The 18,197-nt window shown below is 33.2% G+C and overlaps 2 protein-coding genes across 2 annotated transcripts; both read left to right on the top strand.

Moving 5' to 3' along the window:
- Nucleotides 1–232: 232 nt before the first annotated feature.
- LOC133314550 (lecithin-cholesterol acyltransferase-like 1) lies at nt 233–2,135 on the top strand. Its single transcript, XM_061516034.1, has 2 exons — nt 233–884; nt 1,012–2,135. The coding sequence occupies exons 1-2, from the start codon at nt 352–354 to the stop codon at nt 1,931–1,933; spliced, it is 1,455 nt and encodes a 484-aa protein (XP_061372018.1). The 5' UTR covers nt 233–351; the 3' UTR covers nt 1,934–2,135.
- Nucleotides 2,136–11,611: 9,476 nt separating this feature from the next.
- Nucleotides 11,612–17,223, top strand: LOC133314531 (U-box domain-containing protein 30-like). The gene is made up of 2 exons (XM_061516015.1): nt 11,612–12,152; nt 15,893–17,223. The coding sequence occupies exons 1-2, from the start codon at nt 11,612–11,614 to the stop codon at nt 17,221–17,223; spliced, it is 1,872 nt and encodes a 623-aa protein (XP_061371999.1).
- The last annotated feature ends 974 nt before the right edge of the window (nt 17,224–18,197 follow it).

The following is an 18,197-nucleotide window of genomic DNA, read 5'->3' as shown; positions in this document are numbered from 1 at the left end:
CTCTCAAAAATAATATTAAAAGAATCAAACATATACTCTCATTCATACCTATTGAGTTTTCAATCGCCAGCTTAGCCGAGAATAATAGCTCTTTTTGTCACGAAAAGCTTCGGACGGAGACAAGCCATGCCAGAGCCCAGTCTCAAAACAAGAAGTTAGGCCCAAGCTTATAGCTTGATTTTGTTAGTTTCAGAATGCATGTCATCCTTTCACCAAAAAAGAGAAGAAAAAAAATGAATTGCTAAATAAGGGACAACGTGGCTTTTATATATTTTTTTAAATGAAAAAATTCCCACCGCACAACAACACATTACACGTACCTAACTTTTTATCATCTATATCATACTAATAATGCCAAGCTTCAGACAAACCCGTCCATCCATTTATCCACAGTCAACAACTAATTGCTCACTGAAAACAAAAGCCCAGGAGCTCAAAGGGATAGGTATATCTATTATCTGTGTAGGGGATATTGTGATGAAGGAACAGGGTCTCAAGATTGGCGTTGCCACAATAATCACAATGCTTGTAACGCTGTCATTGATGTGCACATGTGAAGCAAGCACAAGCAGCAACATCCATCCGTTGATTCTAATACCTGGTAACGGAGGGAACCAACTAGAAGCCAGGCTGACACCTCAGTACAAGCCCTCCAGCTTCATCTGCGACACATGGAACCCTCTTGTCAAGAAAAAGAAGGGATGGTTCAGGTTGTGGTTTGATTCCAGTGTCTTACTTGCTCCTTTCACTCAATGTTTTGCTGAGCGCATGACGCTTCACTACCACCAAGAACTCGATGATTACTACAACACCCCCGGGGTTCAGACCCGGGTCCCTCACTTTGGTTCCACTCATTCCCTTCTTTATCTCAATCCTCATCTAAAGTAAGTTCATCCCTACCCTTTATTTGTTTGTTGCACTTTGTTGTTGGGATTTTTTCCCCTCACTTCTACATTTATTTTTACAATATGATTTATCATCAATTAATAAACGATACCCTTATATGTGTAGGCATGTCACGGAATACATGGCATCCCTAGTAGATTCATTAGAACAGATAGGTTATATTGAGGGTGAGACTCTGTTTGGAGCTCCCTATGATTTTCGATATGGTCTAGCTGCTCAAGATCACCCATCTCGAGTGGGGTCCAAGTTCCTGAAAGACCTAAAAAATTTGATAGAAGAAGCAAGCACTTCCAATGGAGGGAAGCCAGTAATACTTCTCTCACATAGCTTAGGAGGTCTATTTGTCCTCCAACTCCTTAATCGAAACCCTTCCTCTTGGCGCAAGAAATTCATCAAACACTTTGTAGCACTTTCTGCTCCATGGGGTGGTGCCATAGACGAAATGCTCACCTTTGCATCTGGCAATACTCTTGGAGTGCCCCTAGTGGACCCTTTGATAGTGAGAGGTGAGCAGAGAAGCTCTGAGAGCAACCTATGGCTTTTGCCCAATCCCAAGATATTTGGTCTTCAAAAACCATTGGTGATCACTCCAAATAGAGGCTACTCAGCGATGGACATGGTTGATTTTCTCAAAGACATTGATTTTCCTGAAGGGGTTTATCCTTATGAAACTCGGATTCTACCCTTGATAGAGAATATAGATGCACCAGAAGTGCCTATAACTTGTATTATAGGGACGGGCGTGAGAACCTCAGAGAAATTGTTTTATAGGAATGGTGATTTTAATAAACGACCCGAAGTTTCATATGGGGATGGTGATGGAACGGTTAGTAGGGTGAGCTTGTTGGCTCTTCAGTCACTCTGGAAATATGAGACAAATCAAAGCCTGAAAGTGATCGAGATTGATGGTGTGTCTCATATTTCAATACTAAAGGATGAAGTTGCACTTGATGAAATAAGAGGAGAGATTAGTAGAATTAATTCTCATGTTCAGCTTGGTTTAAGCAAATTTTTTTGGGATAAATGATGGGGAGTGATCATGGACATGGATCCAATAACAGAAAGCTACTTGATGGATAGTTATATGTCCAAAATTCCAGTGCCCCTGCAAATTATATTTTGTATGGAATTTACATTGGATTTGGTTCATGTTGATTATTAAGATGAGAATGTAATGTATTGATACGAGAGTAAAAGATGCAAATTATAGTAAGATTTATTATTATTATTTGTGAACTGCTTATTAATAATGTTTTTATTTCTTTAATGCCTTTTGAACAAGACTTAATTACAATTGTAAATTTTAAAACAAATTAATTCAACCATTCTCATTAATTGTAACCATCTCTGCAGTGGTGTGCTGTTCAAAACTTTGTAGTTTTTCTCAACAAAAACGAACTGTATAGGCTCCAAAGTAGCCGGGCCGAAACTAATGAAAACTGAACCAGCTGAATCAATTTGGTCCAGTTCAGTACGAGCAACTAAGTTGGTTCTTTGGGAGCCAGGGGTTATTTTGGACAAGATAGAGAAGTATGTTAACTTTTATTTATGTAGGTAATATTAATTAATTAATTTTGTGTTTAAAATTAATCGGATTAATAGATATTTCAATTGTATTATTTTGACTATCTCATTGTGATCATATTGAGCGGGCTAATGGCATATGTTGGTATCCTAGTTGGGTAGCAGTGTAGGCTTTAATATGATCCTGATTTTTCATGATGGGTGGACACAAACTCTATTTTAGGGTATTTGGCTAGGTCTCTCTTCTAGCCTATTTATATTAGGGTTAAGTCTCATGAGTCCTCATGCTCTCATATGATGCTGTCATTTTTGGAATAAGTTATAGAAAAGAAGATTCTGACATGTAGTCTCTTCTTTCCTTCGACTTTGTGTCCACAAGGTACGCACAATTCCAACTTTAATTTTATATTGTTTAAGTATTTTATAATCATATACATGATTCATGAGTTATAAATCTTACATTTGGTTTGTGCATATGATTATAGAATTCATGTTGTTCATTGAAGTCAAAGAAATTGAGGATTTTTATTTTTTATAAAGGTCAAAACTTTTTGCATTAATTCATGAACTTGTTTAATTGAATTGAGAATCTTAGGGCTTTTGTTTTACATGTTAAGATCTTTCGATTGATACGTGAAATGTGTGTTTTTATAGAATATTAAGGGGCGTTTGGTTGGAGAGTTTTAGTTTTTTGCCCGGAGAAATTCATGTGGATTTCTTAGTTGACCACGTTTGGTTGAAGTTGGTTTTTAAATAATTTGCATGGGATTCAAATTTGCATAAGAATGTAATATTATGTGTAAAATTGGAAAAAGATCACCGAGTAGGTGGTATTCTCATCTTTTCCGGAAAACAAAAAAGTGGCTTTGACTTGTTAGGACACAATTAACCCTCCCTTTAACAAAAAGTGGCACAGTTGGTTTTTTTTTTTTTTTTTTTTTTTTTTTTTTTGTAAATGGCACAGTTGGTTTTAACAAATAGGACAGAGTTGTTTGTCTTTATTTTTTAAATTTTTTTCTAAATGTTGATTTTTTATTTTATTTTTTTTCTAAATGCCAAAGTGGCTATGGCTTGCCTGTACACTATTTAAAAATATTTAATATAGACTTTATAAATATAAGGGGAATTTTGGTAATTGTAACTCATTTTCCTATCAATATTTTAACTCAAACCAAGCATAGATTTTATAATATTTATCAAATTTTCTCGGTAAAATTTTTTACTATCAAACTTATTTTCCAACTATTTTCCTAGTATTCAAAAAAATTCTTCTCAACCAAACGCTCCCTAAAGTAGAATTTATATTCTCAAATTTCAAGGTTCGTAAAAAAAATTGAAACGACAGCAGAATAGAGTACACTATTGTGGTTGGTTTTGGTGAAAGAGGAATGATTCTCATATACTCGACATTTATGAATTGTTAAGTTTTGTTTTGTTTTGTTTTTTTTTTTTTCTTTGTCCTGTGTGGCATATAAATCATTTGAAATGCTGCACATTAAAGATCATTTGCTATCTTTTGTTTTTCATTTTCCGTGTTTTGTAGATGGCAGTTCAATTAGCTATGAATTTGTTAACTATCTTTTAGCTATCTACATGGGTTGAAAATACTCAGTCAAGATTAAAAAAAAAAACTGTTTATGAAAAACTGGATTTTTTTCCCCGGAAAGATATGAAATAGATTATTTATGTTGTTTTGAACCTAACAAATTTATTTACGTTCTACAAAAAATATTTACCTTTTTTATTTATTTACCAAGTAGATCCCAAAACGTAACTTTTCGATTTGTCAATTTTTTGAAGCCTTTTAAGCTTTATTATTATGCGATCAGGTCGTTCTTCAGTTTGATGTCATTGGATATGGTTAGATCGCCTCAAAACTATTTAGATCACATTGAAACTAGTTAGAACAATCCTTGGACTATGTTTATTTATAAGATAAAATATATGATATTTCAGTTTTGAGTTTAAGCATGTCCATGGTTTATGCGGGCTCTATGGGTAGTGCTTGATCAAGAATCTTCTATAGACCTTATCAACTAATGAGTTCAGTTCTATTAAATTTATTAAATGATTATATTTTGATTGAGATGGGCCGACCTGACCCAATTGTGGGCCCATGTCTTCTCTGGATTCATAGACGGTGGTCGATTACACCGTATGCAAGGCCTAACGACTAATCGATTATGTGACATGGAGATTAGTCAGTTTGTGTAGTGAGTTTAGCGAACAAAAAGCTAGACTACGGACACTAACCTTGGGCCTTCTCCTTAAAAAGGTAAAGATGCAACTGTTAGATGGGAAAACTCTTGAATCATGTCAGCAAAGTAAGGATGCTAAGTGAATTGATGATGTACGGGTTTACAGGTTTATTGTGTTATTACCACTAGGGGTGTAAATGGGTTGGACTAGGCTAGACTTTGGCTTAAATGGGCTAGGCCTATGTAAAAACTATTGGGTATGACATGTCCTATTAGCCTGTGTAGGCTCCAAATTACAAGTCTGGTTTGACTTATATTTAAAAAATAAAAGTCTTGGCCTCGATCTATTAGCATGTTTAAGTCCATTAAACATTCAACAATTAAAAGAATAACTAAAATAATATTATTTTATTATTCAAAATTATTAAAATAATTATTATATTTTAAATAAATTATATGATATAGGCCGGCCTGTAGGCTTATAGGCTCGTCATGTACAAAAAAACCTATTGCCTATTTTCTAAATAGTTTTTTTTAAAAGCCTAGGCCTTTTCTATTTTACTATTTAAAATAGGTCAAATCTAGCCTAATATAAGCTAAGCTGTAGGTCCCTGTAGGCCGGTCTAGCTCATTTACACCCCTAATTACGACAACCACCCACCACCCATGGTAGTTAAAACCAGGATTCTACCTAAAATCGGAAGGAAGATAAAAAATCGTAAATCGTAAAATCTTAACGTAAAAAAAATCGTAAAAGCGTTTGAAATTTTGATGAAATCGTTATGATTAAAAAAAATCGTAAAATTACAGATTTAAATCGAAATTTTAACTTGTCAGCAAGCGTGGGTAAATTTTACCGGCTGGCCTATTTGTTGCACTTAAATTCAAACCTCCTATCTATTATGTTGGATTTTTTTTATTTTTTTTACAAATATAATATAATTTCAAGAAACACATGTCGAAAAATTGTTTTGTGTTATTTGAGCATGCTTGATTGTTGTGCTATTATTTTTTAATGATTACTATATATTAATTACTCGTCCAAAGGAGATTTTAATATATAATAATTGAAAATCACATGAAGATAAAATTTTATTGATGGGAACATGTAATTGAAAATATTTATCCGGTCAAAGGGAATAAATTCTTAAAAATTACATGTGATGCTTTTATGTTGAAATTTTGAAGATATATAATTTATAAAATTTATTTGTCCAAAGGGAATAAATTTTAGACAACTATATATAATCCTCTTTGTTGTTTAAATCTTCGTGTGATGAAAAATAATTATATATTATATACTTTACCGAAAGGAGAGTTTATGATATTTAATTATTTTTGTTATCGCCCATGACTAATTTATTGTATTATGTATGTCAATTAGTTACCTTTTTTGTTAACAACAACTATGTTATTGTTGAGTTATTGACTATGTCAAATTATTAGAAATGAATATGTACAATTTATAGAATATTCTTGTTTATCAAGTTGTATGTCTTTGTTTGAATTATTTAAGTGCAATTTTTTTTTGAGAATGCTAACGTATTTTAATTTATGATGAGTGAGAATGTTACATCTTCTTGTGGACTGCATCATGATTTTGTGCAAGAGGTGCAAAAGTTTTTAGGAATTACTATGGATGATTACCACCAAAGTGGGATTGCTTGCATTAATTTATGAAAATTTCTTTGTAATTTGAGTAATGCTTCTAGTTATTTTATATAATTTCCTGTCTAAATGGGGTTATTGTGTGTTTTGAATCTTTTGATTGAAAGCTTGTTGGATATGAAGTGAGGTGCATTAATTTAGGTGATTTGTTTGCCCATAGGAGACAAATCTCTGAAGTCAATGTATGCTCACTGAACATCTTTTTTAAGGTTATAAATAAAATTTTTGGAGGCTCATTGGTCTAGAGATTTGTCTGTCGAAAGGGGATAGATTTTTAAACTCAATGTTGTGCTTATTGATTGATTCTTCTGAGGCTATGACCTTGGTTTAAACCTTGGTTTGTGCATTATGGTCAAAGAGGAATGCACTATTTTGTTAGCCTTATTGTGATAACCTATTGTGCTCATTGGGTAACTTATATGAGGTTCTAACCATGGTCACAACTTTGGTATGTGCATTTTCACCAAAGGGGAATGTATTGTGTTGGTCTCGTTGTAATAACTTGTTTTGATTAAAGTTGTATCTTGCCCTATAATTTATTTTGATGCATTCTTTTGCCTTAATTAGTGGGAGTTATACTCAAGACTTTTTTGAGTATTTTAGAGTCTTTTAATTCCCTTGATCAGTGGGAGTCATATCCAGTTTGCTTTTATAATCACTTTTTTATGCAAACTGGTGATGATTTTGTGACATTTGTTTGAATTTTCACAATTGATGATCATCGTTATTGTTATTTCTCCCATCGAATGATAAATATATGTATGAATAATATCTTTAAGCATGTTGTGAGCTTAAAGATGTCTGGATGTCACAAATTTTAAGATATCATATTGTATTGTGACATATTGATTTATCTAACCTCAGCAATTTTATGACGTTTGGAAATTGTGTTAATTCAACTTTATGTTATTAAGAAATTATATTGAAAAGGGCAATTTCATGTTTAGAAATTGCGGTAATGCAATTCCATGTTGTTGCGAAATTGCATTATGGAGTGTAATTTCATATTGCTTGGAAATTGCACAAATGTAATTTCATGTTGTTGAGAAATTACATCGAAGAACGATAAGAATTAATGTGTTATATTATTGATCATATCTTGGCACTAATTCTTACTATACTACTAGGCTCATGATTCGTGAAGATATAATACTTATTGTATATGAGTATGGAATGTCATATGCTATGATATTTTCGGTACATTGACCGTCGTGTTCCTATGATAGAGTTATGTTAGATTAAATTATATTGAGATGCTAAAATTGGAATATTATTTTTTCAAATCGTGGCCATGTAAAATGATTTTTAGTTATTAAGCACATGGAGTCGTTTTCAAAATAAAGGTACCTTCAAAATAATATCAAATTAATTAATATAGCCCAAGTGGAGAATGTTGGAAAATTTTATTTATGTGGGCAAAATTATTTAATTAGTTTTGTATTTTAAAATTACTCGAGTTAATGGATATTTCAATTGTATTATTTTGACTAGCTCATTGTGATCATATTGAGTTGGGCTTATGACATCTGTTGGTATTGGGCCTAGTTGGGTAACAGTGTAGGCTTTAGTGTGACCTTAGTTTTCCGTGATGGATGGACCCAGTGGACACAAACTATTTTCATGGTATCTGGCTAGGTCCCCTCTCTAGCTTGTTTATATTGGGGTTAACTCCCATAAGTTATCATGCTCACATATGAGGATGCCATTTTCGGAAGAGGTCATAAAGAGGAAGATCCTGACATGTAGTCTCTTCTTTCCTCTGCCTTTGTGATGGTCCAACAAAGTACACACAATCTCAACTTTGTTTTCATATTATTTAGGTATTTTATAATGGTTATTCTTATCTCATTTTGTGTAAGAGAAACAACTTTCATACACACACAAAATAGGGGTGAGTTCCACCTCTCTTTTTTTCTCTCCTCTTATCTGTGGATCCCACTTATAGTTTTGTTTCTACAACATAAGATAACCAATTTCCTACTACATAAGAATTATTTCCCATTTTATAATCATATACATGATATTGGATTTATAAATTAGTTCTTTATATGATATCAGAGATTTAGGGTTTGGCTGGGTCAAGTATTTGAAGATGGTGATGTATCAAGCATTCCGTAGAAGGCTAGTGTTATTTCAATACTTGAAGATGAGAGAATTCTATAGAAGTTGCCCTTAGGGAGAGCATAATGTCGGGCCTCACACTTGAAGGAATGGTGTTAGAAATATTCAAATGTGAGTAGTAATGAAGTCCCACATCGGTTAAACATGAATCAAGTGAGGATCGTATAAGTTAGACAAAATCATAGACTTACAGCCTTAAGATTTTGGGTTAAGATGTGGTGTCGGTTCACTTATCGTGGTTTGTTGCTTGGCCCTTTTATGAAAATATGCTTTGTAAAAGGTTTTATGCTCCCACATACCATTCCTAACAAAGTAATGATCGTCATTTTAGACTTGTTATAAATAACAATTCAACTCTTTTTCAAACTAAGAGGTATGATATAATCGATAAAGTTCAGCAGAGTTAGTAGATGACTGAGTCCTTTAAACATGCTGTGTTGTGTGTATGAAAAAACTTTATTGGTAGAAGCAAAATTTACTTCAATAATCTCTATATCTTGAAAAAATTAGTATTTAAGTTTCGACTGAGAAATACTTTAAAAAAATTCAAAAGATGTGTGATACAAGCCTATAACAGTTTTTAGTTCATTTTCTTCCTTTTCAAAGCATTCGTAATCCATTTCATAGGCAGGGATTCGGGAAGCTCATCCAGGAAAGTATCACTTTATAATATCTAAGGCAAAAATATATGTCATTTTAAAAGATGTAAAATTATATTATTTTAAGTGAGAAAAAGAGATAGATTATAGAAAAAAGAGAATAGGCAAAATAAAAATAAAAAAGTGGATTTTGCTTCTTTGTGAGAGTGAAATGACATAAGTTATGTCATTTAAAAGGACAAATATTTTTCTCAATATTTAACTAAAGCCAACCAACCAATGAGCATTTCTCTTTTTGTCTGTAGTCGTATTTCAAAAAGATTTTAAAAAATTACATCTTTCGTAGTTACAGTATTTTCCTTTTGATTAACAATATTTTACTAAAACAGGATTAAAAAATATTGATTATTAAGTCATTAAAATTAGTCTAATGACGAAGAATTTAGGTAGTTTATATCATGTTATCTATTTAATTTCCATCATTTTATGAATTTTTTTATATTATATTGACTATTTGATCTGTTATATCATAATAGACATTTTACAGAGGTGAAATTCAATATTTAAATTGGAGTAAATATCTTTTTTGGTCCTTAACAAATTTCACGATGCCGCTTTAGTCCCTAACAAATAAAAAGGCTATTTGTGATCCCTAAAAAATTCAAAATAGACCTATTTAATTGAAATCGTGGTCCTTCATAAACTTAATAGTCTCTCAAAATGACTAAAATGGGTCCACTTTGAATTTTCAGGTACAACGGATAGCCTCTTTATTTGCTAGGGACTAAAGCGGGTATCGTAAAATTTTCTGGGGAACAAAAAGGATATTTACTCTTTAAATTGCTTTTATAATAATTTGTTGTAATTTACATAACGCAACTAAAATAACTCTACTTGTACTCCATGGAAGTTAATGCCAGAAAGTAGTATATGCTTTAAACAAACAATTATATATTTTTTATATAAGTTATATTTATCTCATTTCATATGAGATAACTAAATTTTTTACACACAAAAGATGAACGAGTCTCACTTTTTTTTCCTCTCCTTTTATCTATAGGTCTCACTTGCAATCTTGTTTTTTATAATATAAGATAATTATTTTTCTACAACATAAGAAAATTATTATTTTTTATATTATATGAGATAACATACCACTTCTGTTCATACATAGAAAATATGTTAATACTTATTTATTTTTAAATAATAAAATACATATATTTTATATTTATGACATGAAATAACAAGTGTCGTGCAATATTGTATTCCCTTTAAACAAATCAGGGAATTAAAATTCTAAGATGTTAAAATAGATTATCTTACTTGGGGTCCATGTTGAGACATGGAAGAATTAAGAAGGATCATTATGCTGAGGTTATCTCTATAGTCCAAAATAAGCTGCAAGGATGGAAATTCAAGTGCCTATCTATGGCAGACAGAATTACATTAGCAAAAAGTGTGATTTTTGCTATTCCTAGTTATCATATGCAAAATATACTATCCCCACTCATGTTTACCAGGACATTGAAAGGTTGCAGAGGAATTTTATTTGGGGTGATCAAGAGGACAAAAGAAGAGCCCATTATGTTGCATGGGAGACTATGTGCCAACCTAAGGAGTGTGGAGGTCTTGACATTATTAATTTAAAGATTCAGAATGAGGCCTTCATCCAGAAGCTGGCATGGAATCTCATAACAGGTCAAAATAGCCTTTGGATTCGGGTTTTGATAGGAAAGTATGGGAGGAAGCAAAATCCTAACCGAAACCTAATAGCTAAATCTTGTGATTCACCTTTGTGGAAGAGCATTTGCTTAGCTCATTCTAATATATCTTGTCATCTAGAGTGGGTAGTAATGGATGGTAAATCTGTGAGGTTCTGGACAGATTGCTGGGGAGGATGGCAGAGTACCTTGTTTGAGCTGGCCTCTTTTGGCTGATATGGATCTTAAAGTGTGGGATGTTGTGGAACCTAGCACTGAAGACTAGAAGTGGGAATACTTGATCAAGTATTTGGATACTCCTACCTGCAATAGGCTGAGTAATATTACTCCTCCAAAACCAGGCAACTCAGATGATTGGCTGAACTGGAAGTTGTTGAACCCAGGTGAATCTATTGTAAAAAATGCTTATAACCACTTTGATAAGCTATAATTCTGATAAAGACAGAATATGGCCATTTATTTGGAAATGGAGGGGTCCATTCAGAATTGCTGTTTTTTGTGGTTAGCCTGCCTTAATAGGCTGCCTGTTAGGAGCATTACCTGTAATTGGAGTGGTGGGGAAATAGCTTTTCCTTCGTGTGGATTGGAGCAGGAAATTGTGATACACACTCTTAGAGACTGCACAGTAGCTAGGTCTATTTGGGGGAGGTGGTTTGGAGGAAAAATCCCTGCTAAATTCATCTCAACAGATGGTAGAGAATGGTTTGGAGTTAATCTTCTTAAACCTTTCTTCTCCCATTTATGGAACTCTTGGAAGGAATTTTTTTTTGTAACTTGCTGGTACTTATGGCAATAGAGAAACTCCACAGTTCATGATGCTTCATTTACTAGACCCCAGGATCCAATCTTTAAAATTTTGCAGTATCTGGAAGGTATGAAGAGGATTGGTGGTGCTGACCCATTTTCAGCAGGTTCTGAGTCTGTGGTTCTAACTGGTGGTGTTGTTCAAGGAGAAGTGCTAAATGATGCTATGATTTTTGTGGATGGTGTTGTTATTCATGCAACTGGTATAGGAGCTTGTGGAGGGGTGGTGTGCTCCTCGAATGGTACCTGGATGAGTGGGTTCTCCCAACACATAGGCCCTTGCTCACCTCTGGAAGCTGAGCTCAGGGGGATTTTTCATGGCCTTAAACTTGCTGAAAGGCTAGCAATAGACAAGGTATGGATTGGTTGTGACAGTAAGGAAGCTATCTTATGTCTTGAGGCTGAACCTGTAACTTGTGGACTATCTAGTTTAATTGGTATGATCAAGAATGCTACTGCGGGTTTTGATCAGGTACATGTTGATTTTGTTCCTAGAGAGCAGAATGAGGTTGCTGATATTTTAGCTAAATTTGGTTTAAGCTGCAAGGGTGAAGAGACGAGGCTGATTCCCTCTCCCCCTGCTAGCATAGGACCCATTGGAAATCATTTTTGTTTGAGATTGCTGGTAGAGCATACTTCTCTTAGCTTACATCACTTGACTTTGTAGTTTTTTTGGGTTAGACCTTCCATTTATATCAAAAAAAAAAATAGATTATCTAAAAATGTACGTTACGGACTTACGGACATATAGGCTTAGTTTGTAGCTTTCTGTATCCTGGTTCGGGTTGCAGGTGTCCGAACTTCAAAGTTGAAACTTGGAAATTAAAGTGGAATCCCTCCGTGAGCTTCATCGATAAGGAAAATATTTTCGGTGTTTCTGTTGAACCGAATATTTGATATATCTTTTTATCAAATATAATAAAAAAGTAATATTCTTACATTATTTTTGTCTTTATATTTATTTACCTATGTTTCATATTATTTTATTTTTTGGCAAAGAGTATGTATTTTTGTAATACAGAAAATAGCTCATAGGTTCACAGGCTTCGTCCGAGGCACCCTTTGGCCTTCGGCTAAGTGCCAGCCAAATTTTTTGACCAGTTTTACTTTTGTTTATAATTCATTCTTCGTTTGCAGGCATCATTTGCCTTTCTAATAGTTGATTTTGACTACTTTTGATGGAAAGAGAAAGAGGGCGATGCCCTCGGAAACAGTGTAAAATGTCACTGTTTATTACGTTTTTATTTAAATATCACGTGAACAGTGTTATTTTTTAATATGTTACGTGAGCAAATTCGTTGAGCACTGTAACGAATTTAGTTTGATGACATGTCACGTTTTTAGTGGACACAAGTTCGCTACACAGAATAGCAAACTTGGTTGAAATACATATTTCAACCAAGTTTGCTGCCCAATGTAACGAGCTTGGTACTTCTTTTTTTTACTTGATACTTGTTATCCACTAGAAATATGACACGTCAGCAAATATAATTTGCTACAGTGTCCAACAAACTTTTTCACGTAGCATATTAAAAATAATACTGTTCACGTAATATTTAGATAAAAAACCTTAGTGAAAAATGACATTTTAATCGGTGTTTCCATGCCCTCGTGCACTTGCTTAATATTTTTTGTGGCCACGGACTAAGGTGTATGTTATGTGCCTATAAAGTCTGGATTCACCTGCGGTGCTCCTTTAATTTTGGGCAAGGTGATAATAAAGAAATTTTTTCCTTATAATAAAATTGTGTCGTAACGCGTGAGTCAAACAATTGCATTGGGAAAACTATAAAACAAATAGATTGTTAAATGGTGAATAAGTTTATTATGTTATGATTGGAAATTAAAATTTACTAATTATTTGTAAATCTAAAAAGTATTTAATTAGAGATACTAATGATTTTAAATTTATGTTTTTGAATACTCATAAAATCCTTCAAATATCATTCAATTAAGGTTTTCCATGAAAATTAAAATTCTTTAATAATAACTATATTTTGTACAAGAATAAAATTTGAAAATAAAATGTATTTTAAAAATAATATATAGAATAAATAATTTTTTAAACGATAAACAATTTCGTAATTGTTCAAAGTTATATAAATAAAAGGCTATTTTAGGGTATCTTTTTATTAAACTAAATTCATTAATTGAGATAATTTCGGTTCAGTGAATAGAAAAAGAAGAAAACTTTTGACAATTCAAGTCAATTGAAAAAATAAATGAAATGGTAAAGATAGTTTTTATTTTCAAGTAGTTATTCAAAATTACACATACATGAATGAAAGAAAGTGATTTCCAAATTTTATTAGAAGATTGGGCTTTGAACAATAGAATGCACAAAAACGACGTCGGTATAACACAGTCTTCAATAATTCTCGTCGTGATCATATAATTTAATTATTCTTTTGGCGGTATCTAGTTACCTTTTTGACTATCTGTCCCATATTGCTCCTTCAAGTTCAAGGCTGTCCCTTATCAGGTCCCCGACTCATGATCGGGGAATCGAACTTTTTTATCAGATAAAAAAAAATATTGTAGGACCATTTTAAAATTTATGTCTTTTGTGACTAGATATTTTTAATTTATCTAAATTAATTATTAAACTCTAATTATGATAATAACTGATTTTTTTATTAATTTGAGATTAAGTTAATAACGGTGAATAAATCTTTAACTTTTTATCTTTATTGAATTTAAACAGTTAATTTATTTTTTACTTAAAATTTTGAATATTTTTTATTTTCATTGATTCAGGAAAAATAATTGATTTTGAGTTTCATTTTTATTTTTTAATTAAGAAATTCAAAAAATAAGATAATACGATTTTCAATTAAAAATATAAATTAGATTTAATAAGAATGAACAATTAAATTTTATTCACTAAAAATTAATTTCAAGTTTATAAAATCATCTATTGTAATAATACATTGAAACTTAGGAATTAATTAAAGTGAAATTATATTTAAAGATATCTATTCATTTTTATTCTTTTTTTGGTATAAAAAATGAGTTTGGTGTTTGTCATTTTAAATGAAAACTACTCCTATCGAAAATAGGATTGACTACGAATTGTCATTTTAGGAGAGAGATAGAGACAAAAAATGAAAATTATGAATGAGAAAGTGTGTGATTTTTTAATTTAAATTTTAAATAAAAAATTAATTTTTGTGTCTATCTATTTTTTAAAATGACATAATTTTATGTCATTTAAAATGACAAACACTTTAAAAAAAATATACAGAAAAAAAACACACACGGTATTGTGTTACTTGAAAAAGAAGAAGTTAAAACTACATATGTGTGCACGTGTGCGGCAGGGTCGCGCATAAGCTCCAAGGTGAGCCGGTAGCCAGTCACTATGAAAATAAAACTAAATTAATTAAAGCAGCAAGTGCTTCTAATAGTGTTTGGTTCGGGAGAAAAAAATTTTTACTAGGAAAATGTAATTGATAGAAAAATGATTGGAAAATGAGTTTAGTAGGAAAATCTAAAAAAAGTTGTTTGGTTGACCGAAATATTAACAGGGAAATTTATTTAAATATGCAAAATCTATGTTCGGGAGAAACTTTGCACCTATTTTTTCACTTCCCCGGTTATCTCAAAATACCACATCTCAAGTGGTATTCTGTAACAGTGAATTTCATCCAAAAATCAACGCAAAAGTCATTTTCCCATCTATCCTATTTGCCTAGTATTTTTTAAAAAAACCTGAATAAAACGTGATATTTTTCAATATCCACCTACACTTTCTCAAGCAATCTCAAAATAAACCTTCAACCAAACACTACCTAAGTTCTGCCGCAGGGAAGCATTCTTCTTCATTCTCGCTCCTTTCATGTCTATCTCTATTCCTTCTACCCTCTACCTATGTTTATGTAACTTTTGTTACATTGACCTGCAGTAACTGTTTTTGAAGCCTTTGTAGTTGTAGACTTGTAGGAATCATTTTGTTCTACGTAAACAGTATTTTTCTTTCATTTATTTTATTTTTTTAATGATGTTCCGGGGTTGATGATCTCTTACTTTTTGCGGAGCTTGAAGAGGAAGAGAGCTTCGGTATTGGTGATGAAAATTAAGAGTCAATCATGTCGTTCATGATGAATAAGCAAGGCACTACTTTTTGACCAGAGAAAGACATTTTCAGTTAAAGACGGAAAAAGCAAAGTGCGGAGAAAAAAAAGGTGTCCCTTTGAAAGGCATTTCTTCCTTCTCTCTCTCTCTCTCTCTCTCACCCTTTATTGCTTCCTTCTTTCTTTTCACCCTTCCCACACGCTTCTTATCCTTGTCACTTTGGCCTTTTTTCAATTCTAATTTTCATTTGGGCTTCAACTTCCACTTACATAAAAAGGGTATGCAACAATGCCTCTGTACCAGCCACCTAAAAAAGGGAGAAGACAAGGGGATGAGAAGGTTAACGTGCTGAATCTAGAAGCCACCATGAAAGGTGGTGTTGTGGACGGTGGCATCCCTGACAAATTGGATCTGAAGATGTTGATTGAGGAGCTTGAGGCAATTGATGTGCCTTCGGTTTTTATCTGTCCAATCTCTCTTGAGCCTATGCGAGACCCTGTGACCCTTTGCACGGGTCAAACCTATGACAGGTGCAATGTTCTCAAATGGTTCTCCCTCGGTCACAATACTTGTCCCACAACAATGCAAGAGCTTTGGGATGATTCTGTCACGCCCAACAGGACTCTCAACCACTTCATCCTTAGCTGGTTATCTCAAAAGTACTTGTCAATGAAGAAGCAGTTCGAGGATGTGCAAGGAACAGCCCTGGAGCTCTTGGACACGCTCAAGAAGGTAAAGGGTCAAGCTAGAATTCGAGCTCTTAAGGAACTTCGTCAGATTGTTGATTCCCATGCGTACACGAGGAAGAACGTTGTAGAAAATGGTGGGCTTGCTTTGATTTCTTCTTTGTTGGGTCCTTTCACTTCCCACGCCGTTGGGTCCGAGGCTATTGGGATCCTTGTTAATTTGGATTTGAGTTCGGAGTTGAAGAAAAATCTGATGCATCCCGCGAAGGTATCGTTGTTGGTGGATATTATGAATGAGGGAACCATTGAGACAAAGATGAATTGTGCCAAATTGATTGAAATGTTATTGATGGAAGGGAATGGCTCGGAGGCAGAACTTGCCTCAAGCTTGAGTCTTTTGTTTGGGTTACTGAGGTTAGTGAGGGATAAGAAGCACCCAACTGGGGTTTCAACTGGACTCGTATTACTCAAGATTATATGTTCTCAGGAATCAGTTAGAAGCTCCGTTGTAAGCATAGGAGCAGTGCCCCAGTTGATTGAGCTTTTGCCCACTTTGAATAATGAGTGCTTAGAAATAGCATTATATATTCTTGAGGTGTTGTCAACCCTTCAAGAGGGAAGAGTGGCTTTGAAAGAATGTCCAAACATTATACCCAATGTGGTTAAGTTATTGATGAGGGTCTCAGAGAACTGTACCCAATTCGCGTTGTCAATATTGTGGGCTATCTACAAGCTTGCCCCAGAAGAATGTGCCTCAAAGGCTGTGGAGGCAGGGTTGGCGGTAAAGCTACTTTTAGTGATTCAGAGTGGTTGCAACCCGGTGTTGAAGCAGATGTCTGCTGAGTTTTTGAAAATGTGCAGTTTGGATTACTCTACTAGTGTCTTGATTTCCCAGTGTATGCTTACTACAACAATACAATGAAAACCAAAAGAAATTTGTTCATAGTAGCTTCATATACGTTTTTAATACATCCAACTCTGTTTACTTCGGTACCATTTTCGAGTGTATCATACAGAAATTTTATCTTTTATGAAATATACGATTTTTCTTTTTTATTTTTTTTTGGTTAACATAAAGCAACTGCATATCGACGTTAATATAACTAGTTGCTAGTTGGTACTTGGTAGGTTAGCGCTGGTTGGGGATTCGAAATCAGCATGAAGCTGGTTCATGTCCATCCACCAGATAACGTTGTCTGCCTTTGAAATCGAAATTGTTGGAAGCTGAGTTGTAAGATCCTAGAAAATGATAATGTAATGGTCCAATTTATACTAAACCCCACTTTTTTTTTCTGCCTTTATGCTGAGATTTGCCTGGATGTGGAACCTTTCAGTATGTTTGGGTTATTATTATTATCATTAATATTATTATATCACAGTTGTAAGAAACTCTAAATCTCTTTAACATATAATTTTTTAGGAGAATATTTTTCTTATGTTGCATAAGAGAAATATTATCTTCTACCCTCACATTTTTTTAAATGGGTCTCACAAATTTTTTTTCTCTCACCTCTAATTTTTTTCTCTCTTCTATTTATTGTTTGAGTAGCAGATAATAATTTTTCTTATATTGTTCTCTTATGCAATATAAGAAAAGTATTACCCAATTTTTTATTTCACTTATATGGTTGTGTTCTTGTAAGAAGAAGCGATTGTTTTTGACAGGACAGAAAATGGTTTTTCCCTGTCAAACAAAGTAATGGGTCGATAATAATCTGATTTGGGTGGGTAGAGGTATGGTCAGGATCTGGAGAGTGGAGACTATAGTCTGTAATACGACTCTATTTAAAACTGTAGTAAATTTTAAAGTAAGGGAAGACAAGACAACAGAAACGATTTATCATTTATGACATGTGTTATTCGTATTTCAATTTTGATAGGAATCTTGTCTTTCCG

This window comes from Gastrolobium bilobum, unplaced genomic scaffold (genome assembly GCF_033153095.1).
Source record: "Gastrolobium bilobum isolate Gb01-03AN ecotype WA unplaced genomic scaffold, APGP_CSIRO_Gbil_v1 utg10825, whole genome shotgun sequence".
Taxonomy (NCBI): domain Eukaryota; kingdom Viridiplantae; phylum Streptophyta; class Magnoliopsida; order Fabales; family Fabaceae; genus Gastrolobium; species Gastrolobium bilobum.
Note: the sequence above shows the minus strand (reverse complement) of the source record. Positions and strands in the feature narration are given on the sequence as shown.

Excerpts from the sequence above, each read along its gene's own strand:
- LOC133314550 (XM_061516034.1), top strand. The coding sequence starts at position 352 with ATGCCAAGCTTCAGACAAACCCGTCCATCCATTTATCCACAGTCAACA. Across the intron at positions 885-1,011 it reads TATCTCAATCCTCATCTAAA|GCATGTCACGGAATACATGG; the intron begins GTAAGTTCATCC and ends TTATATGTGTAG.
- LOC133314531 (XM_061516015.1), top strand. The coding sequence starts at position 11,612 with ATGAAGAGGATTGGTGGTGCTGACCCATTTTCAGCAGGTTCTGAGTCT. Across the intron at positions 12,153-15,892 it reads ACCCATTGGAAATCATTTTT|GGTATGCAACAATGCCTCTG; the intron begins GTTTGAGATTGC and ends TTACATAAAAAG.